The sequence below is a fragment of the Tenebrio molitor genome, chromosome 6 (genome assembly GCF_963966145.1).
Source record: "Tenebrio molitor chromosome 6, icTenMoli1.1, whole genome shotgun sequence".
Classification (NCBI taxonomy): domain Eukaryota; kingdom Metazoa; phylum Arthropoda; class Insecta; order Coleoptera; family Tenebrionidae; genus Tenebrio; species Tenebrio molitor.
In genome coordinates, this window is record NC_091051.1 from 18,017,152 (window position 1) to 18,044,068 (window position 26,917).

At 35.0% G+C, this 26,917-nt stretch overlaps 3 protein-coding genes across 3 annotated transcripts; 1 reads left to right on the forward strand and 2 right to left on the reverse strand.

Moving 5' to 3' along the window:
• The first annotated feature begins 6,201 nt into the window (after nucleotides 1–6,201).
• LOC138134291 (trypsin-7-like) lies at nucleotides 6,202–7,209 on the forward strand. The gene is made up of 3 exons (XM_069052476.1): nucleotides 6,202–6,330; nucleotides 6,383–6,557; nucleotides 6,619–7,209. Exons 1-3 carry the CDS (start codon nucleotides 6,276–6,278, stop codon nucleotides 7,160–7,162), a joined length of 774 nt encoding a protein of 257 aa, XP_068908577.1. The 5' UTR covers nucleotides 6,202–6,275; the 3' UTR covers nucleotides 7,163–7,209.
• An 8,610-nt stretch (nucleotides 7,210–15,819) lies between these two features.
• On the reverse strand, nucleotides 15,820–19,214 carry LOC138134290 (uncharacterized). Its single transcript, XM_069052475.1, has 4 exons — nucleotides 18,775–19,214; nucleotides 18,038–18,722; nucleotides 16,597–16,946; nucleotides 15,820–16,546 (listed from the first exon to the last, which is right to left on the reverse strand). The coding sequence occupies exons 1-4, from the start codon at nucleotides 18,916–18,918 to the stop codon at nucleotides 16,157–16,159; spliced, it is 1,569 nt and encodes a 522-aa protein (XP_068908576.1). The 5' UTR covers nucleotides 18,919–19,214; the 3' UTR covers nucleotides 15,820–16,156.
• A 3,827-nt stretch (nucleotides 19,215–23,041) lies between these two features.
• LOC138134289 (gastrula zinc finger protein XlCGF57.1-like) lies at nucleotides 23,042–25,473 on the reverse strand. The gene is made up of 4 exons (XM_069052474.1): nucleotides 24,916–25,473; nucleotides 24,027–24,855; nucleotides 23,587–23,968; nucleotides 23,042–23,490 (listed from the first exon to the last, which is right to left on the reverse strand). Exons 1-4 carry the CDS (start codon nucleotides 25,060–25,062, stop codon nucleotides 23,142–23,144), a joined length of 1,707 nt encoding a protein of 568 aa, XP_068908575.1. The 5' UTR covers nucleotides 25,063–25,473; the 3' UTR covers nucleotides 23,042–23,141.
• Nucleotides 25,474–26,917: the final 1,444 nt, after the last annotated feature.

Sequence of the window (26,917 nt, forward strand, 5' to 3'; positions counted from 1 at the left end):
ACAACCCCCCCCCGCCTGCGCTTTCTTCAACATTTCGTCCACATCCGCTACGTATATCGTGAACAGCAGGGGACTGAGCGGGCAGCCCTGTCTCACTCCCTTTGTTGTCTCAAACCATTCGCCCTCTTTCTCTCCCACCTTCACCTTGTTCCTCGTTCTCGCATATATCTCCTCGACCTTCCGCACCAGCCATTCACTTATTCCTCTTTCTCTCATACATTCAAACATTTTCACTCTGTCAACCTTGTCGAACGCCGCCTTGAAGTCTATGAACAATGCGTACATCCTCCCCCCTTTCTTCCTCAATTCGTTCCTTGCTAAATGGTCCAGGATGTACACATTGTCCACAGTACCCCTTCCCTTTCTGAACCCTGCCTGACTATCCGGCAACACTCCCTTTTCCTCGATTTCCCTCTTCATCCTTTCGCTCAAAACAGACGCATACAACTTATACCCCGTGTTCAGGAGAGTTATTCCTCGGTAGTTTTCCGCTCTATTTTTCTCGCCTTTTTTAAAAATTGGGCAGATTACGCCTTCTCTCCAGTCCTCCGGGAATCCCTCTCCTCTCCATACCCCATTCATCAGTTCCACCATTCTCTCTACCATTCTTTCAGTCCCATACATCCACGCTTCATTTTGCACCCCGTCCCATCCCGGTGCCTTTCTCTTTTTCAAGTATCTTATGTGTCTTCCCACCTCCTCCGCTGTGATTTCTGTTTCCTCCATCACCGTCTGCTTCTCTTTCCTTTGTGTTCCCACCTTTCCTTCTTCTTTCCTCCCTTCCAGCAGTCTCATGAAGTACTCTTCCCATTCTTGTATTGTTATTTTCTCGCTCACAGGTTCCTTTTTCTTCCTCTCTCTGTTTATGTATTTCCACACCTCCCTCTCTGTTCTTATTTCTTTTATCTCTTTCTCCTCCCTTTCCCTCTTCTGCTTCTTCTTCTCTCTACATCTCTCTCTGTATCTTCTTTTTGCTTCTAGGAATCTGCTTCTGTCAATTTCGTTCCTCCTCCATCCTCTCAGCGCCTTTACCACTTCCCTCTTTGCTTGCTCACATTCTCTGTCCCACCATCCATTTTTCTTTTCTGCCCCTTTCGCTCCCCTTACTATCACCTCCTTTTTCTTCGTCGCTTTCTCGATCACTTCCTTTAGCTCTGTCACCATCTTCTCTATTTCCTGCTCCTTGAATGTTGCTTCCTCCAGTCTCCTCCTGTACTCTCTCACTCCCTGTTCACTCCACACTTTTACTATCACCTTCTTCTCCTCCTCTCTCATTTCTCCCTTTTCCTTTTCTTCTTGGTTCGTTCCCTCTATGGTAATTTCTAGAGGGAGATGGTCGGAGTCCACTCTTTCTCCCACTTTGAACTCTTTCACTCTCTCCCATGCTGCCTCATTTACTATTGCGTAGTCTATGACTGTTTCCCCCCTGCTGCCTACGTATGTCACTTCCCCTTCCTCATCCCCTCGTTTATTCCCGTTCAGCACTTCCCATCCATTTTCTTCTATCCACTCTATCAGCCTCTTCCCCTCTGCATTTTCCACTTTGTCTTTCGTTTTTCTTCTCCCATCCCCTTTCTCTTCTTCCCAATTTCTGGCTCCTCTCTCTCCAATTCTCCCGTTAAAATCACCCCCTAACAGCATGCATTCCTCCCTGTCCATCTTCATTGTGTTCTCGACCCGTCTTGTTGTTTTCCTCATCTCCTTGCTATATACTGTTGCTATTTTCCACCATTCGTTATCTATATGAACGTTTCTTTCCATGTATCCCTCTTCTTCCCCCTTTTCTTTTTGTTTCTCTTCAATTCCCAACTTCACCCCTGTTATTATTCCCCCTGCAGCTCTTCCTCTTTTTCTTTCTCTTTTTGCCCATTGTCCTTCCCATTTATATTCTTTCGGTAGCGTCTTTTCTACTTTTTCCCAGTTCTGTTTCTCCACCCACGTCTCCACCAGTCCCACTACCTCAAATTGTCGTACATAGTCCCAAAATTCATCCCCTCTTTTTCTTAATCCCGCTACGTTCCAATATAATACTTTTGCTCCTTTCCTCCCTTTCGTACCTTGTTTCTCTTGTTCCCCTTTGTGCTTTCCTTCCGTTTTCCCTTTTTTTGTCCATCTACCCTTTTCTTTATCCTTTGTCCATTTCCGTTGTCTCCCTTTCCTCCATCTCCTCTTCCTACATCTACTGAAAAACCTCCAGTCTCCCCTTTTCTTCATTCCATCTCATCTGCACCCCCTCTATGGTTATTTTCATGTACCCAACTTTTAGATCTTTCCCTTGTCTCCTTTCTTCTCTGGCGATGGCTCGTATTTTTTGCTGTATTTCCCTTTCCTTCTTTGTGAGGTCGTTGTCAATAAATATTTTCTCTGTTGCCCTATTTCCTCTCAATTTTCCTTTCTGCTTCATTACCTTCTCTTTCCCACTCCACTCTTCCATTTGCACTAGTATTTGGTCCTTGTTTATGTTGTAGCAATCTTTAACTTTCGCTTCCCCTATGTTTTCTTTTATAAACTTTTCTACTTCCTCTCTGCTCTGCTGCTTGCTACTTCCCTCACTTCTCCATCCCGTTATCACTATGTTATTTTTCCTTCTTCTTCTTTCTTCATTCTCCATCTTCTTTTCCAGCCATGCTACTCTCTCAGACATGCTGTTTTTCTCCTCCTCCCATTTCTTTTCTTTATTCTTAAATTCTTCCCTTAGTTGTTCTATTTCTCTCTTGACATCTTGATTCTCTTTTCTCAGCTCCTTTATTTCCTCTGTAATTTCCCTTTTCACTTCCTCCAGCTTTTCCAATATCTTTTCCATTTCCCTGCCTAATTTCTTCTCCACTTCCGGTGACCTTGCGGTTTTTTTACTTGTCCCAAATACCTCTTCCTCCTCCTCCTCTTCTTGTCTTCCTGTCTTCCCTTTTCCCGTTCTTTTCCTTTTTTTCTTGTCTTCCTGGGACGCCTCCCCCCTTCCTTGGCTAAAAGAACGGTTTCTGCTTCCCTCGCTCATAGGCTTTGCTCTTTACCTCCTAGATGTCGCCGTTTTATGTCGCCGTTTTCCGTTTGTTTAACCTTCTCTTCTTGGGTGTTTCCTTCCTCCCCACACCGCTCCGCCTCTTCCTACCTTGCTTCGCTGATCTCTTGCTTGCTTGCTTCGCTGATCTCTCTTATTTTTCTATTACTTTTCCACTTCACTCTCTTAGCTCGTTTTCTGCCACGTGTAGCTCGCTTCGTCGGTAATACAGGAATCCTCTATTATTTTTTCTAGCTTGTTCCATTATTACCGTATCTATTATGAGTTGTTCTTTACAACCAAAACACTCTTTAACACAACCTTTTTGTTCTTCATTAAGTATATTTAATTTTTGACAATGGTCGTAAATTATTACTTTAATGCAAGATGTCATAATTTTATAAATTGTAGGCAGACATGTGATTGGCCTATATTTTGATGGATTTTTAGTATCGGAATCTTTTGGTTTCAGATATGTTATACCATGGGCCAAAAACTCTGGAAATGTGTTAGGTTCCCTAATAAATCCGTTAAAGTGATCAAGTAAGCATTTATGAATACAAGTAAATTTTTTTAACCAAAAGTTATGAATTTGGTCACCTCCAGGGGATTTCCAATTATGTGAACTATTAATATTTTTAACTAAAATTTCAAGGCTAATTTGAATATGATGTCGATTATTACTATCTGGTATATCATTTTCTAAATGAGGAATCCATTCTGCCTGATTATTAAATTGAACTTCATTTGACCATATGTTTGACCAGAATTCTTTAATTTCGTTTATATTTGGTGTACCATTATTAGTTTGAGTTTTATTATCTGTTAAATTTTTGTAAAACAACTTCTCATTATTTCTAAATAGTTTGTTTTCAAATTTCCGTTGTTTATTATTTTTATATCTTTTGAGTCGTTTAGAATAAATATGTAACTTCTGTAATAAAGTGTCTTTGATTTCTATTAATGTTTTATTATATTCATTATATTTTAAACAATGTATTCGGTTGTTATTTAAAATGGATTGAATACAATTATTTAGATGATTAGAATTTATACCCTTTAAATATTGAGTTATTCTACCTAAATCTCGTCTGATATTATTAATACGTTTATTTAGTCTTTGTTCCCATTTTGGTAATTCTTTCGTTTTTATGTTATTTGTCTGGCCAATTTCTTTTGATCCATTTAATCTGATAATTGTTAAAGCTCCACTATATATAATACTGTGTAATTTTTTAAAACTTGTGGTGTTATTTACAAATTTAGGTAAAATGAATTGATTTAAAATTTCAATCATTGCAAAGAATTTTTTGGAGCTTTGTTGTTTAGGTAATAGTGGTCTATTAAATGGTTCTATATGTTCAAATTCGTTCAGAGTTCTATTAAATTCATCTTCAATTTGTTCTTTAAAATTTTGATGGTAGTAAAAATTTTTATTAATAACATGTATATCATTATAACTCAAGTCTAAATTATGTATGTCTGTTTGTAGGGTGTTTGGTGAATCGATAATTGGACAGAAAGAGTCATTATGATTAGATAAACTTTGTAAATTTTGCGGTTCAACAGAATTTTGGAGTAAATTATTAGAAACTTCATTATTGTCAGAATAATTAATTGACAATTCTAACTTTACATCATTTTTGATCTTTTCTAAAATTGCCGAAGGGATATAGTTTTTCTTCATAATGGCTCTCCTCTGGTCAGCTAAATTTTGAATAGTAACAGGAAACTGGGGGTACTTACTTTGGAACGCTTTAAATAAATCAAGCCTGTAAGTACTCACAACATCCTGTAGTTTCGTGATCCGAAAATATTCCCGTATAATGAAAATATTCATTTCCATAGTCCATTTTTTGCGTTTTCTAACTTCTGTAGCACCATTGGATTGCAGTGAAGCACTTGCAACAACATTTGGCGCGTTTTTATTAGAGAGCGAATTTATTGACATTTAGACAGTTGTCACGGCACTCTATTATTATTAAAGTTTTTCATCGGATAACAGGATTCATTACCCACGACCCGGTGAATAATAATTTCAAAACTCACTGCAAATATCATAGCAAACATTATAGTTTCAGTTTGTCTAATAAGGGAACGTATTTATCCATTTCTCTTCATAGTCATAGAAAAACTATAGTATTCTACTCGCGGATAATGGCTATTACTCGCTCGGATGAATTACGCCACTCGCCTGCGGCACAATCCTAATTCTCACGGATAATAGCCATCATTATCCGCTCATTGAATAACATACTATTATTCAAAATTAACTGATATCAACAAAAGTCATTTACGACAGAAAGTTATTGCCTCAACGGCAACTTAATTCATTTAAATAAATTCACATCTATAATACATACAATGAGCGCCAAAAATTTGGAATACTAGAGTAATTTTCTTGTTCGTTGCGCTTGACTTTACAGGTCGACTTAATTTATTTAAAAGAACCTGTTCGCATTATCTCGAAGAACCAGATTTTGCGATATCGTTTTGCGCTTCGAAAATTGGTGAAGTAAAGACTTGTTTGAAGGATGTTTTCTGGTTTATTTTCCAGTTTCAAGTGCCGTACAGAACAGTCTATTACTAACACTACCAGTGGTAGGACTAACGGCGTGAACAGAACCATTTTCCGATAATTTGCTTTTCTCTTTCCATTTCCGCACAATCATCGTCATTTTTAATGGCAATCCTCAATTTTTTTACAGATGTGAATAAACAATTAAATTCTGTTTTATATGCATTTACTATTGAACTGACGCACGTGGCGGTGAAATTTCTAGTAGATTTTTTAAGCGTGCTCATTGAACACTGACTTAACACTTCCACTTAACCTCCAGTTCATCCTTAATAAAACATTTTTGGCTCTATTTTTAAGAGTCTTCTTTCATAATTCTTAACTATAGGTACTACAACAATACTAGTTACATCCCCTTTTGCGCTGATTGACAAACTAAAATTTCCAGTTTGTAAGTTACACATCAGAAATTTCGCGCGAACGTCCGTAATATCAACATACTGTTCCAAATATCTTTCTATCATTTTGTAAATATCTTAGATAAACCACGATTTCTGTTTTTTACATTATTTAAATTGTTTTTGCTTACTTTTTATTTTAGTTTTTTGAATACCCAATTTATGCAAATACACATATTTTGGTTTGCAAAATCAAACATATTATCATGTACTCAAGGATATTTGTAGCTATAGTTCCAAGGCTGAACGGCACAGACAAGTACATTTTACATTTAACAACATTTTACCTAGTCGTGTAAAAATGATGTTGACAGTATTTTTACTGATGCACGTAATCTTCTGTTCTCATATAATGGGTTGCTTGTTATTTTGCTTAATTATTGTTGTTTGACGCAAATTACATTTTAGGAATTCCAATACCTGGCGAAGTAGAGCCAAAGGACGAAAGAATTGTTGGTGGTAAATCTCTTTCCATCAAACAAGTTCCATTTATAATTTCCTTGCAAAATCTGGGCATGCATATGTGTGGCGGATCGATCATTAATGAAAATACTATAATTACTGCAGCACATTGCACAAATGGGTACTTGAACAAAAAATGTTTAATACAGATATAAAGTTATTATTCCTAATTCTTTTTATAGGAAGCAGCCCATTCAATTGGAAGTTAGAGCAGGTTCCACTATTCGAGAGAAAGGTGGTCAAGTACTTCAAGTAGAAACAATTCACCAGAATCCAGAATTCAATTTGAAAACTATCGATTACGACGTCACTATCTTGAAGTTAAAATCAAACCTGAACTTCAGCGAAAACGTCAAACCGATCGATCTTGCAGATGCTAATCAAGTTTTTGAAAATGGCAAACAGGCAATGATTTTCGGTTGGGGGACTAAGAACTATGGTAGTAGTAAACTTCCCAGCGAGTTACAAAGCGGTGTTATTCAAATCGTCGACAGAAAAAATTGCAGAAAGCGGTACTCGAAAGACCAGATCACTGATCGTATGTTGTGCGCTGGAATTGAACAAGGAGGAATTGATGCTTGTCAAGGTGATTCAGGAGGTCCGTTAGTGATCGACAATGTTCTTGCAGGAATTACCTCGTGGGGAAGTGCCTGCGGAAAGCCTCATATTCCTGGGGTTTATTCGAATGTTGCTGGTCTTCGAAAATACATTGATAAGTTCTTGTAGAATACTTAAATATAATAGAAGGATAATACCTTGAACATTTTCATAATCTTGCGTATTCCCAATAGTTTAATTGCACTGGAGGTTCGAGGAAGTTTACTCCACAAAGTATGACAAAGAAATGATGTCTGATATTTTTTCCAAATTCACGTGTGCATGTGTAAAGTAAAAGTACCAAATTAGTGATTGTATGCTGTCCCTAGTAATTCTACAGATTCAAACCTCTTTCTGCAGTTTACCACACGTGAATGTAGTAAATTTTAAGTATAATATTAAATAAATATTTAAGATCTCAATTAAGCTGCTGTTCTCTTCCAGCTAAAGCCAGTAACGATACCAATCTATGGGAACTGAACAAAGTTTTGCAAACATGTTGTAGTCGTAGTGCCATACAAATCAATGTTGGTGTAAGACGAGTGGAAAACTTTACATTAGGACGTAGGATTTTAAAATATTCAGGAAACAAATAGTGCGTTGTATTCTTTGCGAAGTGGGCTTTCAAACGAGATGTCACTTGGCATACCCTTCCATTTGAAAAAAAAGTTAGGGGTGGTTGCGAGCTTCCGGGAGCAGATATCCAAAAACCATATGCGCCAAAATATGGGCAGGGAAAAACAAAAATCGACCTGTTTCGAGATTTTTTACAAAAATCACCAATGTCCAAGTTATGAATTTTATTCCAGTAAAAGTTTCCACACTATATAAAAAAACATACAACACTAGTACCGAGTGACTATAAATGATTGAAGGAAAATAGTGGATTGGGAACACTGATGCAGTTGGTAGTGCAAGTCTTCTCGTGGATCATCTGTCAATCATTTCTATTTAGGTTAGGTTAAGTCACGAAGTACATTGTCGATTTAGATTTTTTTGACGTTTGTTTCAATTTTTAAAATTGCGTGTGTCATGCCAACGATGTTGCCAACTAAAGATTTCAAATGTGTTAGCAACATAACAAAATAATTTTCAATCATTTATAGTCACTCGGTAGATATCATTAAGATTAGAAGTGAGTTTCTTTGTGCTAACCCCAGAGATTGAAGACCGAGACGAAGTCGAGGTCGCAACTGGGCGAAGCACAAAAAGACCTTCTTCTCTGAATGATATATGCTATTTTTTCCACTACTAGTCTTAGAAGGCGTCATTATTGCCCCTCGAACTGAACCCAGAAGTTGAAATTCTCTCCTCTAGGTTAATAAATTTTTCATTATTAACCAAGGTTAATAATGAACAGCCGTCACCTAGCAACGAAAGATTTTCGTTGATTTCATGGATTAACGTAGACGATTTTCATAGCAACCGTTGAAAAATGAGAACTCGGATCGTCGCATCGGACAAAATAATTTTATTAATAATTATTATCCGAAAGGGTTTTAACGTATCTAGTAGTGGAAAAAATAGTATATAAACCACGGTGAAGAAGTCCCTTATAGCCTTCGCGCCTTAGAACCCTCGGCACGCCTCGGGCTCTAATCTTGGCGCTCTGGCTATAATCATGAACTTCTTCACCTTGGTGTATAATATACTGTTATCTTCAAGTGGATAAAAAAAAATCGGACATGAACTCATTTATTTTCTTTTGCTGCAGTTACACTAAAATGTACCTAAATGACAATTTTCAACTTTTAAGGCATCAGTAATTAAATGATCTTTAGGATGTTACCTGTGAAATTAAAAAGGCTTATAAAAAACTAGACTGTTTCCGGAGATTTTTTCCCGTTATCACTCAACATTACTAATGAATAAGGTGTGCTGAGATTTAGAGGGTATTTTTTTCTTTCTCTTGGTAATAACTCAATAAGTAGGTACACAATATAAAAAAAATGTATTTTAAAATGAATTATTATTACGTGATAGAAATATCTACATACAGGGCAAGTCACGTAAGGTTTATTTCTGAATTTATTTTGTACGCAGCCAAAAATACGAATTACGCTGACCACTTGATACCGTTTATAATGTGTTTTAATTTAGTAATCAACGTAGGTATGTAATTTGACTAAAAATGTCAAAATGACAGTTCATGAATTTAATTTTTGATTTCATTATTCAGAACAGGAAAACGTCATTTTGACATTTTTAGTCAAATTACATACCTATAGTTGAATTTTTTTAATAAACAATTGTCAAAACGTTGTCTTGTTGGTATGAGCCAAACTGTGATTTTCATGATAATACGATTGGTCACATTGAGTGTCAACATTTTTTTATGTAACTGAGCCTGTGCCCTAACGAGCGAGAGTTTATTTCAAATTCGAAAAGGTTTCTCCTGATTTCTCATTAAATTTGTTTTGAAAATGAATTCACAGAAGAAAGGTACGGGAAGTAAAGTGAACATAACCTTAACCATGATTTGGTGTCAAATTGTTATACAGCTGGTCCATATGGCCAAATTTTAGGGTGGTACAGTATGGTTTTTACTTCATTTTGACACTGACAATTGTTTATTAAAAAAATTTCAGTATACGTTGATTACTAAATTAAATCACATTATAAACGGTATCAAGCAGTCAGCGTCATCAGTATTTTTGGTTGCGTACAAAATAAATTCAGAAATAAACCTTATGTGACTTGCCCTGTATAATATCTGTAATGACAAATATATTAGACCTCGACGCCGTGCACCCTTTTTATAATTAATTATTTATTTAATGAGTGGTAACATAAAAAAAATAAAACTGATAACACTTCGAATTATTCTAAAAACAATACCTTTAATGATAAAAAACAAAACGCTATCGCGACAAATGACAACAAACGAAAGTGGCTGTCCTTGTTTTATTTTTTTATGTGCACTCTTTAATTAAAATTCACTTGGATATAAACATGCGAAGTTTCCTTCTGGAAAGTGACTTATTGTTGTAATTACCTACTTCTCGGTCTTCTGATTTGTAAAATCAAAAAGAGTAATTATAAGATTAATCAAATTGGGAGAAGACATCACAATAAAACTACTACAAGACTCTTCAAATAATATATATTCTTTATTCAAAATAAAATCAAAAACATTTTTAATTGCCTCTTCTCCACGGTGTGTTTTGACGTCTCTTTTCCTATCACTGGCATCGCGAAACCCCCTGTTACAACCGTGACACCGATAAGGCCTCTCTCCCATATGAACTGTTCAATTTCCTTTCAATGGAAATGTTTTATTTCAGTACGAATCACCCTGATTTTTTTTTTGTTCAAAAAGCCGTCCCACATCTGACGACCCCTCCTTGTCAGATAAACTTTTCTATAAAACAAAACATCAGGTAGCACTCTTGTCTTCTTTTTGATCACTCGGTATGCTATGTAGAGTGATCTAAACCACGAAGAGAGTTGATTTTATCTTGTGAAGGCAGGTTAGCAAAATCTATGTAGGATAAGGAAATCTAGAAAGGAAAATGATAAATGTCGATGGAGTAGAGTAGTTTATAAAATCTTGGGTATATTTGAAGAAAAGAAGGCTTAGCCTTGGGTGACTTCGATATACTTTTAGATGGCTCAATGGCATGGCAATTCTTTACGAATATAAAATATGAATCAAATTGGTTCCACACTGATTCTCAAAACGAGTTGAATACGACGTTTTTTTGTTCGACAAGCCCCTTAAAGGCTCCAAATCGCTTAAATTTTTTAAAATTAGCTTGACGTTTCGTTTTGACAAGTTGCGACATTTATCAAAATCCGTTCCCACAGGAGAAAATTATCAAATTTTGACAGTGTCGAACAAAAAAAAAAACATGAAAACGATTGCATTTACGGGGTGATCAAGAAGGACTGTTTAAGTTGGTAATGCTGAATTTTATTTTTAAATGGTACAAGTGAAGTAACTTCCGGTTGTTGACGGCTTCACATTGACAGCCGCATCAGTGACAAGTCAAATTTAACATTTCAATATTAAATTAAACATGCTGGTAAATCGTTCGAGAAAAGAGTTAATTTATGTCTAGAGCAAAATGGGGAGCACTTCGAGAATTTCCTTTAGTAAATTTTTAGATTATTATTCCGAATTCCAACTGGATTTCTTTTTGCCGTTAATTTTTACTCTCATAACCTACCATTTTGTCAGGGACGCGAGGGTCGCGGGTTCGATTCCGACCCAGGGCGAAAAAAAAAAGGCTATATTCTATCTCGTGATTCGGAAGTCACGTTAAGCCATTGGTCCCGGTCTATTGAGTTGGTCATCATGCCCCTCATAGATTTGTAAACCAGTCCTAGACTGTGTAACAACATTACATGCTACGATTGCTACGTCAGATATCTGTCAAATAAACCCAAAAAACATATCCGGTTGCAGTGTGGCAAATAGCTGAATAAAAAAAATTTTCTTAATTGTGTTGGCAAGTTAAACAGTCCTTCTTGATCACCCGGTATTTGTTTTAAACGTTGCAGTGTTTACATCATGTAGTGATAATACATAATTCGTAAATGTTAAAACACTTGTTGTTATGTTCAAGTCTTTGGGTGTGATTATGTTGGAGCTGCGATGAGCGGTAAGAGCGGCGATAAGAGCGGACTGTCATTTGAAAACAATTGTACTTCGCTCTTATCGCTCATCGCAGCTCCAACATAATCGTAGGTATTGAGATTTAATGCTAAGCAAAGAATATGCTAAGCAATACGCCCTCTGACGGAGATTATTCGTATTGACGTCACGTGACATGCAAGTGTGATCAACTCCGACTAATTCATTGATGGTAAAATGGGTAGTATTGTTGTGTCCCGAGTTGCAACAAATTCACTGTATAAAAATAATCGGGAATTAACAATTCATTAATGACCGAATATTTTAATGAGTTTGGTTGGGATACAGTCAACACCTGACAGGAAGAAAATATAGGAAATTAAATTTAAAATAGGAAAGAGCACATGCGTGTTTGTTCGAAACATTTTGTAGATGATTTTATTCCACTGGTTTGGACGCAATATGCCCTCACTGTCCACTTGTTTAATAGTTTCGAGGTTAGGTATACCGCACAACAATAAATGTTCAGCCCGTAAAATAGCTTCCCCCGAAACGTAGCACTTGCTACTTGGGGTAGCATTGAAATAATTACAGGCAGTTGACGTACTTAGGTGCATAATTTGTTATACAGTGCCTTTTTTTTAACGCTGGCCATAGGGATTTACATGACAAAAACTTTGGATCGTGTTAATAAGCTTTTTAGCAGGAATTTTTAAGTGAAATTTGGCAGAATATTAGATTAGTATTTTATAAATCAATTTAAGTTTTTTTTATACTACAAAATAAAATAATTACGGAATTAATTAAAAAAAGTACTTTTAATTTATTTAATTATTTCTTGCCCAGGTGTTATAATCGTTAGACAGTTACAAAATGTCGACAAAATTTTTATGATCGTCTTGGTTAGTGGTCTTACAGCCTATGGAAGACAGTTTGAACAATTTATGAAATAAAAATTCAAAAATAATTAAAGTAGTTTAATATTTTTGAAGTAGAATTTTATTTATTTTGATGTAATTATGATTTCCTACATTTTATGTTTATGAAATAAAACTGCACATTTTTCAAAGTCTCTCCCATTCAATCATTTCTTTATTTGAAAAGGTGTCCATTGAAAATTATTACTGTTTGACGTTTGTTGAGTTTGCATTACGTCAGCCTACTTGGCAAGCCACGTGGTAAATTTAATAAACTTATTTTTGCTCTAATTCGGTGAGTATTTTGTTTTGTACGATGGGCCGAACTGAAATTGATTTATAAAATACTAATCTAATATCCTACCAAATTTCACTTAAAAATTCCTACTAAAAATCTCATTAACAGACCCTAAACTTTTTAGCATGTAAATCCCTATGGCCAGCGTTAAAAAAAAGGCACGGTATATAACACAAAAGTAAGTAAGTGTAACGCGTGTTGCCCACCATTGATCACACTTGGCGTCAAAAATCAGCTGACTTTAAATCTCAATTAGCGATACAGATCAGTTTTTGTGACCGTAATAAATTTAAAAAAGTTTATGAGTAAACTTGCTTACCTAATTACTCCAGCAATTACGCAAGTACTATGGCGGACAATAAATTTAGGCCGGCAAATTTCTGACATTTCAAAAAAGTCAATGCAAGCGACCATTTATTGTCATTATGACTGATGTGTCAGTTTGTCAAACTGAAGGTTTTCCAGCTGTTTGGCGTTTCCTTCGCCCTTTTCGTAAGTTACAGATCATGACGCACTAGCATAACTGATTTGTAGTAGCACTTCTCTCTGGTGCACGCTTCTTTTCCCAATTTTAATTTTGATTGTCGCTGTCACGATGAGAAGAATGATAAAAATCGAAAATGGGGTTAGTTGAACATAATGCCAGCTTCACATTTTGATGTCAACAAAATGACAGGCCGGCCTAAATTTATTGTCCGCCATAGTACAATCGCGGGCATTGAATACTGGTAAAGTATGTTACTGCAGACACTTCCAAAACTCAATCAAAATTTGAGTTTTGGAAGTGTCGATAGTAACATACTGTACCAGTATTCTTTGCCCGCGATAGTACAGTTCGAGACACGGAATTTCAGGCATCACTGTCAATATACCGTCAAAAAATGTAAAATAGGCTTTACTTTATTAACCTCAATTGTACCGTTTGCGACGATTTTGATTGACACGCAATTGACGTGAACAGAAAATAAATTGTGATTTACATCGCAATTTTTTGAAGTGACAGAAACGATGCCCGAAATTCCGTGTCCCTAACTGTACCAATGTCGAGACTCGAGACCTCCAATGCATGTGACCATTTTTTTTTTTATGATGAAATCAAACAGAAACGGATTAAATCCATTCATAAGGAATCATTTTTCAGAATACCTCCAGTTGGTTGCAAAAAAATCAGGAAATGTAAATTTGGTTTTTTCATTTGTCAATTAATTGTCTACTTTATAATCCTTATCAAATAATTTTTTAAAATGTCATTGAATTTTGACCATAATTATAAACTATCTCTCGTAAGAAATTTTCATTTGACAAAATTATAAAAATGTGTCAATTTTATTCTGACAGTTTCCGATTTTTTGCAACCAACTATACCTACCACACCATTAATTAGTCTAGTACTATTGGAAGCACGGAATTTCGGGCAGACCTGAAATTTGACTGATATGATGAATTGATGAGAAATAGGCTTTAGGTTCTAGACGTATTAATAACCTCATTTTCATTTTATTATCTACCTACTATACTCCATTCTTTATCTTGGTGAGTGGTCTTTGGGAAATTTTCAGCCGTCAAGTTAAATTTAGGGATTTTTGAAAGTTCCAATGGAAAAGTGCGTTGGTAGTTGTTGAAAAATATTCAAATATTACAATAATGTATTTACAGAGACGCCGCAAAGTCTTTCTATTTATTATTTTCCTGGTTAAATTGCTCATGATTCATATGGACCGAAACCACCGACACATAACCTCAAACGTGTCATCTTCATATCGCATCGTTTTCAAAAATTTTAATAACTTGCTTGGGAATTTCAAAATGTTCTAGACCGGCCACACACTTTCCGGTCAAATTTGATCCGGTTTATGGTTTAAGAATCCGGTTAATTTCTCACACCCAAACTTCTTTGCAACATTGCCCGGCACGGGACGGGAATAATGTTCGGTCGACGCTCGACGGTCGGATGGACCGACGACGGACGCCGATAATTTTCATATCGGGAACGGTTAAATTTAAGAATCGATGTGTACAGCTTATATATTTACATTTCGCGACATAAGATTGTGAGATTTGGAGATGAAAGCTTGACGAAGATTCTGAATTCGAATGACAGCGATGACAGTTAATATTTGATTTACACGACACACATATTTGGTGGAAAAAGTAAAACTTACAAAGCCACCCATGGCTTGCTTGATCGCATCGACCACTCACCAAGATAAAGAATGGAGTATATTGTCACATATCATTTTGACAAACTGCATTCATCAATCCTGAAAAGTTGCGCAAGTGCTTTGATGTGATTTTCCGAAAACTAAACTTTGGAAATCAATAACTAAAATGTAAAATAGTTGTGACAGTTTATTTTGAAGTTCAGTCAAAATTAATTATTATGACATTTATGACAATAAAGCTTAGACCACAACGAATTTTTTTAAATGACAAATAAATTGCTGCCCGAAATTCCATGCTTCCAATAGTACAGTTGGTTGCAAAAAAATCGGGAAACAAAAATTTTCCTGATGTAAAATTGATTTTGTCCATTTGTCAAAATTGTATACTTGACAATGTCTATCAAATAATTTTTAAAAATGTCATTGAATTTTGACGTTAATTTTAACCTATCTCTCGTAAGAAGGTTTCACCCTATGGAAAAATTGTAAAAATGTGTCCATTTTATTCTGACAGTTCCCGTTTTTTTTCGCAAGCAACTGTAAAGGGTGTTTTTCTAATTTGGCGTCCAAGTAGGCGTTGGAGAGTCGATTGAGAGCGCACCACTCGTGTAAAAGCGTAAGATTTAAACAGCTGATCCGTGATCCGTAACCTGTATAGTGCGTTCACAATCGACGGTTCAACGCCTACTTCGACGCCAAATTTAAAAAAACACCCGTTACATACAATAACTACTTATTTCAAACCCACAAAATTAAATACTTCTTTGGTGTCCGGCCTTTTTGACACCCCATATAACAAAACACTAAAGGCAATATTAACTAAAACAAGTACATATATGTAATATGAAGTATATTTCTTAATAATTATTATAAAAAAATCAATAATGAAATATACACAAAAAATAAAGAAAAGTGGGACAGAAGGTTGATGAAATTTCACATCTAAATTCCTGGTTTTAATTCAAATTTGATGAAGATAGGGCTAATGGCGGGGCCTCCTGAGGTGATGTTAACACCCTTAAGAAGTTATTTTATGGTAATTATGTAGGTACTTTTCGCAAAAATATTGATCAATTCCTCCTAGTGCGTACTGTGAGTTATACAGTAGCCGGCCAACTAGTGTGACGTCACAGATGCTTGGTCGAAGTCTGTTATTCACGTAGGTCTCGATCAAGCACCGCTATTGGCCAGAAATGTCGCAGAACTTCTCCTGAAACAGTGTCCTGTGTATTCTTTACTGTTTGGCAATCCAAGATATTTGGCAATCAAGCTAGGTATTTCCCCAATCTTATGCACTCCAACAACTTGTGCATTACACTTCCCATTTTTATATCTGCAGAATACCCGACGATTTGCAACATTTTTTGGACGAAGGGCTGCATATTTACGGTATAATCTTATGAAATCTGGATTAGTAACAATGAAAGTTCGCTTTGTGCCAGTTTTTGTGTCAGGAACGGTCACTATTAGAACAGAATTTTCATCCCGAATGTCATCAATAGACATTTTGGTTAATTCGTCTCTTCGCATCGCCCCTGATATTCCCATGATTAAAATGACCTAAAAAGGGACAGATGATACAACTTATCATAACAGAACTTAACGTTTACCTTCCACAATAAATAATTTTCATCACTAGCTTTTTCTAAAAATAAATTGATCTGCTCTCGTGTCAATACCTGAGACTTTTTCGCCTGATACCCAACTGATTTTTTTTTCAAAAAAGGTACCAACTTCAGAAACTTCGTTACATCAATGCCATCCCGTATGTTCAGCATGAGCTTCAACATTGAATACGTGCTCCATAAACTTGCACTTTTCAATATTTTTGATTTTTCCAGTAAATAAGTCAATACAACATTTTCGGACACTGTTTCTACATTCTTCTTGTTACACCAGTCTCTAAAGTCACTGTAACATTTTTCATACTGCCGTTTCGATTTTTCAGGTATTTTTAACTCTGGAAGAGTACACGAAACTAAAACATCGTAATTTTCTTCGGACATTTTTACTATTTTTTTCAAAATGAATTGTTTTGTTTATGTCAGCGACGTGCCTACATGTAAGCCGACTTTATATTTATTGACAGTGAAGTAAATTTTACTTGTTCATGTTATATACAGTGAGTTTTTTTTAAGACTGGCCATAGGGTTTTACATGCTAATTTTTCAACCCCCTGTTAACTTTTGTTCCGGTAAAAATATTCAAACCATTTTTGGAACAAAGTTGGAAGATTCTTTAAACTATCGGATAGATTACAATTTAATATCCCAAACTGTCGAAAAAGTTGTGAAAAAAATATTTTTTAGGGCGCCGAAATAATAGTACGTCGAGCGGCCGCCAGAGTAGCGCCACTGCCGGCTCAACGAGCACCTGACGATCTCCACTTTTGGACGCTTTCGGCGCGCTAAAAAATATTTTTTTCACACCTTTTTCGACAGTTTGGGATATTAAATTGTAATCTATCCGATAGTTTAAAAAATCTTCCAACTTTGTTCCAAAAATGGTTTGAATATTTTTATCGGAACAAAAGTTAACAGGGGGTTGAAAAATTAGCATGTAAAACCCTATGGCCAGTCTTAAAAAAAACTCACTGTATAATTACAAATTTTCGGTTGCACAAAAAATGTTGTGTACACCTTAGCCGCGAAATCCATTAGAATAACATCCTCGAGATTGTCCGCCTCGGCCGCGAGCGGCCTCGGCGACAATTTTTCTTTCGGTACGTTAAAGAACCATTTCGTGGCCTTGATATACAAATAACTATTACGACGCTGAAGAAAATAAATATCAAAACACTAAAAAACTGCTAACTCAATTTTTGTACTTACTTATTTGTTTATTTTTTTTAATGAAAACAACTAAATTAAATGTTATTTCCATTTAAAACGAAACTCTTACAAAATTATTTGAAAAGCAATACTTACATATTTTAATAATTGTTTCAGATTAAATTTTTCTTTTATGATTCCTGACGCAAATTTTTAATTGCCTAATATGACTTTGAATGAAAGTTATAAAGGAAATGACATTAACTTTAAATGAACTTACCCTTTCCACATACTTCAGATATAAATTGTTTTCCCTTCTCAGGACACATAAAATGAGTTGGAGACACATCTGACAGGCGGCAATCAGCTTGATGATTGGTCAAACCAGATTTATTCTTAAAAGTTAAGTTACATGTTGGACATTTGTAATCCTTTGGACAACAGCATTTACTCATCTGGTAACGATTCACCATTTTTGTATCAGTAACGCCACAATTATCACATTTCTCAACCATATCTGCATCCTGACTGTTTGAAGCAGTGTGCGTACTCAAACTTGCTAGGTTGACTATTGAGTCTGACTCATCTGAAGAATCAGAACTCACCATTCTTGTATATTCTGATTTGATCTCTCGATCTAAAGAATATTCTTCACTTTGCTCAAACTGATCAACTTCCTTCTTTAACCCTGACTCTTTCAATGCATAATTTAAAGAAGAAGATGAAGCTACATTCTCTATATTTTTTACTTCAGTAATTGAATCCGAACAATATTTAAGTTCCTCATTTGAATCATCAAAAAATTCTATCTTTACATCACTATTACACACAGTGTCACATTTCTTTTCAATTTGTTTTAAAACAACATGTGAGTTTTTGCACTTTTCAATAAACAAGGCTATTCTGTCCAATTCCCCGATACATTCAAGACACATATTTTCAGGCAAGTTAAAACCTAATGGAATCTACAACCACATTATTTCGAAACATAAAAAATAATGATATTGTACACACTACCTCTACAAAATTATAATTATCAAAATCGGCGGCAAATTTAGAAATGCTCAGCGGTTGCAATTTTGAGTGACCCAAACATAACCTACAAATATCGCTACAATCTTGCTGCGATGAAAAGTCTAAACTATGCTTATCAAATTCCATTTTAAGTCAACTTGTGTTACTTAAGCACTTGATTCGTAAACTATTTACGAAAGAGCTTTAACTGTAATCGTACGATTAAACTTTCCAAACCCAAATTTGAAAAATATTAAAATGACATTTGACAGTGCTTTCCCTTTTGTCATTATTCGATTCGCCTTTTGACACAACGTATGTTCACAAAGTAAATACAGCTTTAATTAAAAAAAAAAACATTGCAGCCCTATTTGTAAATAAATATTATTGCGTTTATCAACTTGGATTCCCAGAAAATAGGAAAACAAATATTTTGAGACAACGTTTAGAAGCAGATAACAAATTCAGAATCATGTGTATAATGTATTGCATATTTGACACAATAGGAAATTCTTTTTTTCGACAACTGACAAAAGTTTATACGGTGATCATGGGTGCGATCAACAATTACTTAGATAAGGAGCGGCCATGACTTTTTTTTTATGCCATTCCCGTTTTTTGCCATACGGCTTTTACGGTACACTTCTGTTCAGTGAAAAAGCATACACTTACATTTTGCTTGTCTAAATCAGATTTACCATTACCTGATGTCACTGTCAATGTCAGTGGCAGGTAGTAATTGAAATAATTCGATTTCAGTCAGTAAAAGTATACTTCATGCCCCCTCTAATGTTACTGTTATCAACATTATAGGTATTATTCTTTATTTTCAAGGTTTACTGTTGGTTCCTTTAAGTCTGGTATAATCAAAATTGGTTGTAATTTCTTACCTGATAACTTAATAGGTATGGGTAAACATGGAAACAAACATCAAGTAAATTTACACAAACAAAAAATCGCAAAAATCTCTCTTAAGACTTGTATGCTTTTTCCGTGAACAGAAGTGTACCTTTCGGTCGGCCGTTTTTCAATTCCATGACTTTGACAGTGTCAAATTTTTCGTATCTTTGCTAACTCAGCTAATAAACGTCAAACAACTGTCACTATGAATCAAATTTTAACGCAAAAATGGTTTTTACTTCAGAATATGAAAGATTAATCTTACTTTCGTAATGGTGTTTTCAATAACGAAGAATGAACATACCTGTTTGGCCGAGTTTCGTCAACTCTGGCAAAAATTTCAAATTTAAATTGAAACAGGTTTTTTTGTTCGACTGTCAGAATTTGAGAATTTTCTCCTGTGTGAACGGATTTTGATAAATGTCACAACTTGTCAAAACGAAACGTCAAGCTAATTTTAAAGATTTTAAGCGATTTGGAGCCTTTAAGGGGTTCGTCGAACAAAAAAACATTGTATTCAACTCGTTCGTGTGTAAATTGGGCCTTTTTTGGCACGAGTTGGCCATTTTAAAACGCGTGCCAAAAAAGGCCCTATTTACGCATGAACTCATTAAATAAACTACTATTTTGTTCGACACTGTCAGAATTTGTGTGAACGGATTTTGATAAATGTCACAACTTGTCAAAACGAAACGCCAAGCTAATTTTAAAGATTTATATTTATATGGTACAGTTGCTTGCAAAAAAAACGGGAACTGTCAGAATAAAATTGACACATTTTTACAATTTTCTCATAGTGTGAAACCTTCTTACGAGAGATATAGTCTTTGCCAAAACCAAATAACCACCAACACTGCATTCTACCCAGAAAATCAACCGGCAACGTTGTGTACTTAGATTTGATTGGTCTAGCATCCTAGTAATATCAAAAATTGCCACTATACATTTAGTGTAATTTTGTTTTCACCAACCGGATTCAACAGGTGGTGGTTATTTGGGTTTGGCACGGCCTATAGGTTAGAATTAACGTCAAAATGCATGTCATTTTTTAAAATTATTTGATAAATTATTGTCAAGTAGACAATTAATTGACAAATGAATAAAATAAAATTTATATTAGGAAAATTTTCGTTTCCCGTTTTTTTGCAACCAACTGTACAGTTAATTTCAAAATTATAGAGTACACCTAATTTTCTACAGTGTGAAATGCACTTACTATTGGGGACAAAATATAGTCGTCATTCTTCTGTCACTTCAAAACAAATTAATGTAAACCAAGCATTAACGTCAAGTCAATAGTGATGACTATTTCAAATTATTGACTTTTCTCTTGTCAAAAATATGGCACCATCCACCATTCAAAAATTTAGAATCATTTCCCTTGTTTCTGGGGGATTGTCCATAGGCCAAATTGCCTTGGGGAAACATTTTCAATTTTTCCTCCTAGGAATATCTCCTTCAGTTGTCCATTTTTCGGTATTTAACATTTTGCAATGATGAGTTTGACAGTGATAGTAGTTGACAGTAGTAAAAAATAAGGTTAACCGTTATCTAATGCTTGGGGTGCGTTTTTTTGCAATCTTCTAGAAGTTGGAGATTCTTCCAAAAGAGAAACTTCCCACAGTCGCTAAATCGGACGTTTTTTTGCTGCATTCTCTTTGACAGTTCACAGACACACATAATCTCATTAGTAATAAGTGTTTACTTTTTTGCCATGAATAATAACAATAACAATATGATATTATACAACATGTTAAACAAAAGGCAGGTGTGATTCTGCGCAGAGGATGTGGCTAAATGAACATTTTTGTCGTTTTGGTTGCATTATTGACTCTTTGCAACCTTGCAACTTTCCTGCTTTCTCTGCCATCTAATTTGATGGCAGAAAAGAGAGATGCTCGGAGAGAATCTTCCGCGACCAATAAAACGATACTTCTGACAGTGGGAGATTCTTCCGTTGAGCAAAAAAACGCACCCTTGCTTTACAACTTTATGTCAGTCAACTGACTTTGACGACCAAAGTAATTTGTCCCCAATAGTACATTTTTTGTCAATGATCAATGTCAATTTTGACAAACCAAATGTCTAATCTAACCGAAAACACGAAAGTGCTCATTCTTTCCAAATTAGAAGAAGGGTGGTCGATACGAAGGGTAGCCCAGTATTACAACATTGCGAAGAGCACCGTGCAGAGGATAAAACAGACAATATTATGGTGTTCTAAAATATCAGCGACGTTTTATGTTGTCAAACTTACCTAACCTATATAAAAAATATGACGTTCAAATTTCAAAAAGGCATCTTTACATGTGGAAAAACTGTAATAAATCGACTTCTCAGGTGTACTCTATAATTTTGAAATTAACTGTACGTAACTCAGAATTTCAATTTTTGTTAATATATCTAGTTTGAGATACATTTGCAACGTTGGTCTTTTTGCCAATAAAAACGGAGTCTACTGCTTGCAAAACGATACAGGGTGTTAGTAAATGGTTGGGAATAAATTTCGGGGTGAATTCCTTATGGAAAATGTGGCTTAAAACCTAAATAAAGATTTTCGTTAAAATGAGTAGTTTTTTCAAAAAAAATAAACAAATAAAAAGAAATGTATTCTGGCATATCCGTATTTTTTTTAAATACTGCGAAATAATAATGGCTTAAAGAAAAAATTTAAACATGGAACGTTGAATTCAAAAAAAATTCAAAACTAATGCGATTTCAGGCAGACAAATGAACTAATTAGAGAAATTCTCCAACAGTGGACTACATTTTTTTTTCTTTTTGAGAAAACTGCTCATTTTAACGAAAAACTTTATTTAGGTTAAGCCACATTTTTCGTAAGGAGTTCACCCTGAATTTTATTCCCAACCATTTACTAACACCCTGTATACAGAGTGATTCAAAACGAACGCACCAACTACTAACAGTTGTACAGAATACAGTGAGAACATAAAAAAATAAAAAAAAAAATCCCAGCTTCAGTTAAGTGTTAAAGTAAAAAAAATTTAACCAAAAATGTTCTTGAAAAAATTTTTTTTGTTCCAATTATATTACAGTATTCATATGTACCATTCACTAATGAAATTATTTTTCTTTTAGTCCATTTGCTTTTTTAAAAAATGTTTGAATAAGTCTTAGTTAATTAATCATGATTCATGAGCTTGTCAACAAAAAAAATTAAAATTTGGAAAAATAAGAAAAAACAAAAAAAGCATCAGAATGTTTGTATAATTTTTTCACGTTCCTCTCACTCTATTTTATACGATTACAAGTAATTGGTGTGGTTGTTTTGCTACATCCTATATATTTTTTACATGTGTTTTAGAGATAGGTACAATGGATCGGTCAATCGAATAAATTGGTGATTGAATACTCGTAAGTAAAATTTTAATGATACAATCTGATTGACAAATATTATAAATTTAAAAATATCCAATGTACAAGAAAAGTTGTCGCAGGTAACGTATTACTCAAGCTTCACTTAGAACGATTTGATCAATGTATTGCACTTGACTTTCTCCATGTTTACTAACAACATGTTTCTTCCTACCACTAGAATCACAAAATCCTTTATCACAGATGTGACACAGAAATGGCCTCTCTCCTGTGTGGATTCTCATGTGGACAGTGAGGTTGCCTTTTAGAGCAAACGCTTTTCCACAAAATCTGCACAAGAAAGATCTCTCACCACTGTGAGTCAACATGTGATAAGTCAGATGTGTTCTTTGACCGAACGCTTTGCCACATAAATTGCAGGCAAACGGCCGTTCTCCAGTGTGTTTTCGCATATGTACTGTCAAATACTCCCGCGCCTTGAATCTGTAAAAGAAAATTTACACTGCAGTTTAGCTCAACTCAATCTGTAGACTAAAATTTATTTGAAGTAATTTTCAAGAGGTCAAATATTTTCTCTACCTTTTACTACAAAGTGGACATGGATGTGGTTTGTTCACCCCGTGTGTATTACTGTGCGAGCGCAAAAGTAAGAGACTTGGAAATTCTTCTTTGCAAACATCGCAGGTATACTTTCTATTTTCATCGTGACTCCTGATGTGTAACTTTAAAGCTCTCTTGTTTGCAAACTTTTTGTTACAAACATCACAAAGAACACTAACATTAGGTGGTCGACTTTTTGGTGGCTCCGGGCTCTTATCTAATGTTTCAGTTTTATGCTTAGATTGATGTATTGAACGTGCACTGCGACTGCTAAAAGTTCTGTCACAGAAAGAACAAGTAAATGGTCGTTTTCCAGTGTGTACATTCATATGGTCCTCGAGATGCACCTTTGTAGTATATCCTTCAATTAAGAAAATTTACAAAACAATTAAGCACAACGATATGTGCAACAATCTTACCTTTACCACACTTTTCACAGACAAATCGCTTCCCTTCCTCGTGAGTATGCAAATGCCTATTCAAATTAACTTGGTATTTAAATGTTTGAGAACATTTGTCACAGAGGAAGAGCTTGACAGATCCCTCCTTCCAATGATATGCTACTTCGTGATCCTTCAATTTGCGACTACTCCGAAAAGCGGTATTACACTCCACACATTTAAAATTTTTTGGACGACAATCTTTACTCGTTTGGTAATGTATTTTCATTTTAGTCACAAATTCACCACATTTCTCACAAATTTTAACATCTGTACAATTAAGCTCAGGTGCAGTTGTCTCATCTAAGTGCTCTTGGAGTAACTGATCATCTTCAACTCTATCTTCTTCCAACACAGATTCACATGAAGTCAGCATGTTATTTTCTAATTGTTCTTCTATAATTATTTCTTCCTCTAACATAGGTGTGTAGGGAATACAATTCTCACAAAGAGTATCACTGGTGCAATTACATTCAGACATAATTATTTCATCTGAGTCTTCTTGTATAATGATTTCTTCATTTAAGGTAGGTTCACAAAGAGCAGATATGCCACTTCCTTCTGTGTCAGTCACAGCATCTTCTACACTAAACTCAAAAACTTCTTCCTTTGAGCAATCTGTTGTATCATCACACTTGGCATCAACTATTTGTACATTGTATATTGCCCTCATTTTTTCACACTGCGCTTCAATTTGACTTATAACTTCTTGAGCTTCTTTCCACTTCTTAATAAACGAATCAATCTGATTCATTTGCATTAAACATTCGCCACAAACACTTTCCGGGAGTTGGCGCCCCAATTCGCGCTTAAATCATAATAAAACATTATTCATAATGTCCACCTTTCTGATTATATTTTATCTTACCTCGAAAAATAAAGAGATGTTAAAGTTTTCACAAAATCGGGGTTCATTCAAAGGTTCTAGATCAGCTTCAGTTAAACATAACCTACATAAATTCTTAAAAGCCATCTTTATATAAATTGTACCATCTTCTGAAACCACGTTTTCCATTTTAAGGACTTTCTTGATATTGTTTTTACAATTTAAATCACTAAATTACAACGTATAGATAACAGAAAAAAATAACATTTCGAAAAACCAGAACACAACCAATAACAAACAACCCTGACGTTTAGCGTTCCGTTCCGTTAGCGAACTTGCAGTGCTACCACGACCGTAGCAAAGAATACACCACAAATACCAAGAATTTTACCAAGGGGAGGATCATGGGAAGATATACCCTGTGGAACACTAAAATCTAAAACCGATAATTTAATACTGCGAAGTAGTTCGGCAATACAGAGAACAATGACTGGAACATGGTAATGAGATAGCGCGGTTTGATCACGTGCCTCGGATCAGTTGAACGATCCATACGTTATAACCAGTTCTATACAACAAAGCTACGCCATTTAAAAATTAATCACATTTTAGATGATATCCAAGTAATATTATCAATAACAAAATTATCAAATTGTTTGTAATTATATCTTTAGATAGGACAGTAGATTGGCTTAATAGTAGTTTATTTAACGAGTTCGTGTGTAAATTGGGCTTTTTTTCTCGTTTCACTCGCGTTTTAAACTGGCCCACTCATGCCAAAAAAAGCCCAATTTACACAAGAACGTGTTGAATACAACGTTTTTTCGTTCGACGAGCCCCTTAAAGGCTCCAAATCGCTTAAAATCTTTAAAATTAGCTTGACGTTTCGTTTTGACAAGTTGTGACATTTATCAAAACCCGCTCACACAGGAGAAATTTCTCAAATTCTGACAGTGTCGAACAAAAAATTTAATAAACTACGATTACGAGTGTTATTTTGTACTTTAGTATTACCAGAGTATCTACCTACTCCAATATTCTCTGTAATTCCTACTTCACGGTTTGGAAAAATAAAAGTCCGATTCCGCTGTCCGAAAAGCACACAAAAATCTTACAATATAATGTCGAAAACGTAACATTTGCGACATTTTCAAAGTTTTTGGATCATATTTTAGATAATATCTTAATTAGATGATATCTTAAATATCTTAAATGATCATGTACCTAAATATAAAAATAAAAAGCACAAATATCCTGTATGGTTCACTCCGCAAATAATTAAGAATGTACAAATCAAGAACAAACTTCGTCGGCGTTACATGAAATTTAAAAATCCGGAGGATCTTGTATCTTTTAGAGAATTAAGAGGCAGTATTAAGAGTGATATATCGCTGGCATATAAAGAATTTGTCGCAAGTTCAGGACGAAACATTAACGAGAATCCTAAGAACTTCTAGCAATATCTCAGACAAAAGAGGCGAGGCACTGGTTTGCCTTCTTGCATGTCGATTGGTAAGTCAACTATTGAGATTTAATGCTAAGCATGGCCTACTAAATCTGAACTGCGCTGCGCTTATTACGGCCGTAACAAACTAGCTGAATGATTGATTCGGCTAACCTCAAAAAATCTACCCTTAACTAGCGCCATCTCTTTAAAGATATTAAACTACAAATCAACTAAATTGCCACAATAATTTAAATTTCCTTGAATTTCATCAAGGTTGAAGTACTAACATGGGAAAATAGTGCGTTGCATGTGGAGAAAATAACAACAGTTATTTTCAAATTCCCAGCAACCTCCAAACCAAATCCAAAATTGATAAAATTATAAAAAAAAAAACTAAATGAAACATTTCACTGTGATACATGTTTCTTCTTTATTATCTACAGCAACTCCAGGACCCTTGTTACGATTAGTTTGGCTTCAAGACCGTGGGGTCTGTAAATTTGTGGGGCTTTTAAAAGACTTGGCTAATATTGCCACACAAGTTTTATCATATTTAATTCCAAAAAATCCTTGTCAACCACTGGTTACTACTTTGCA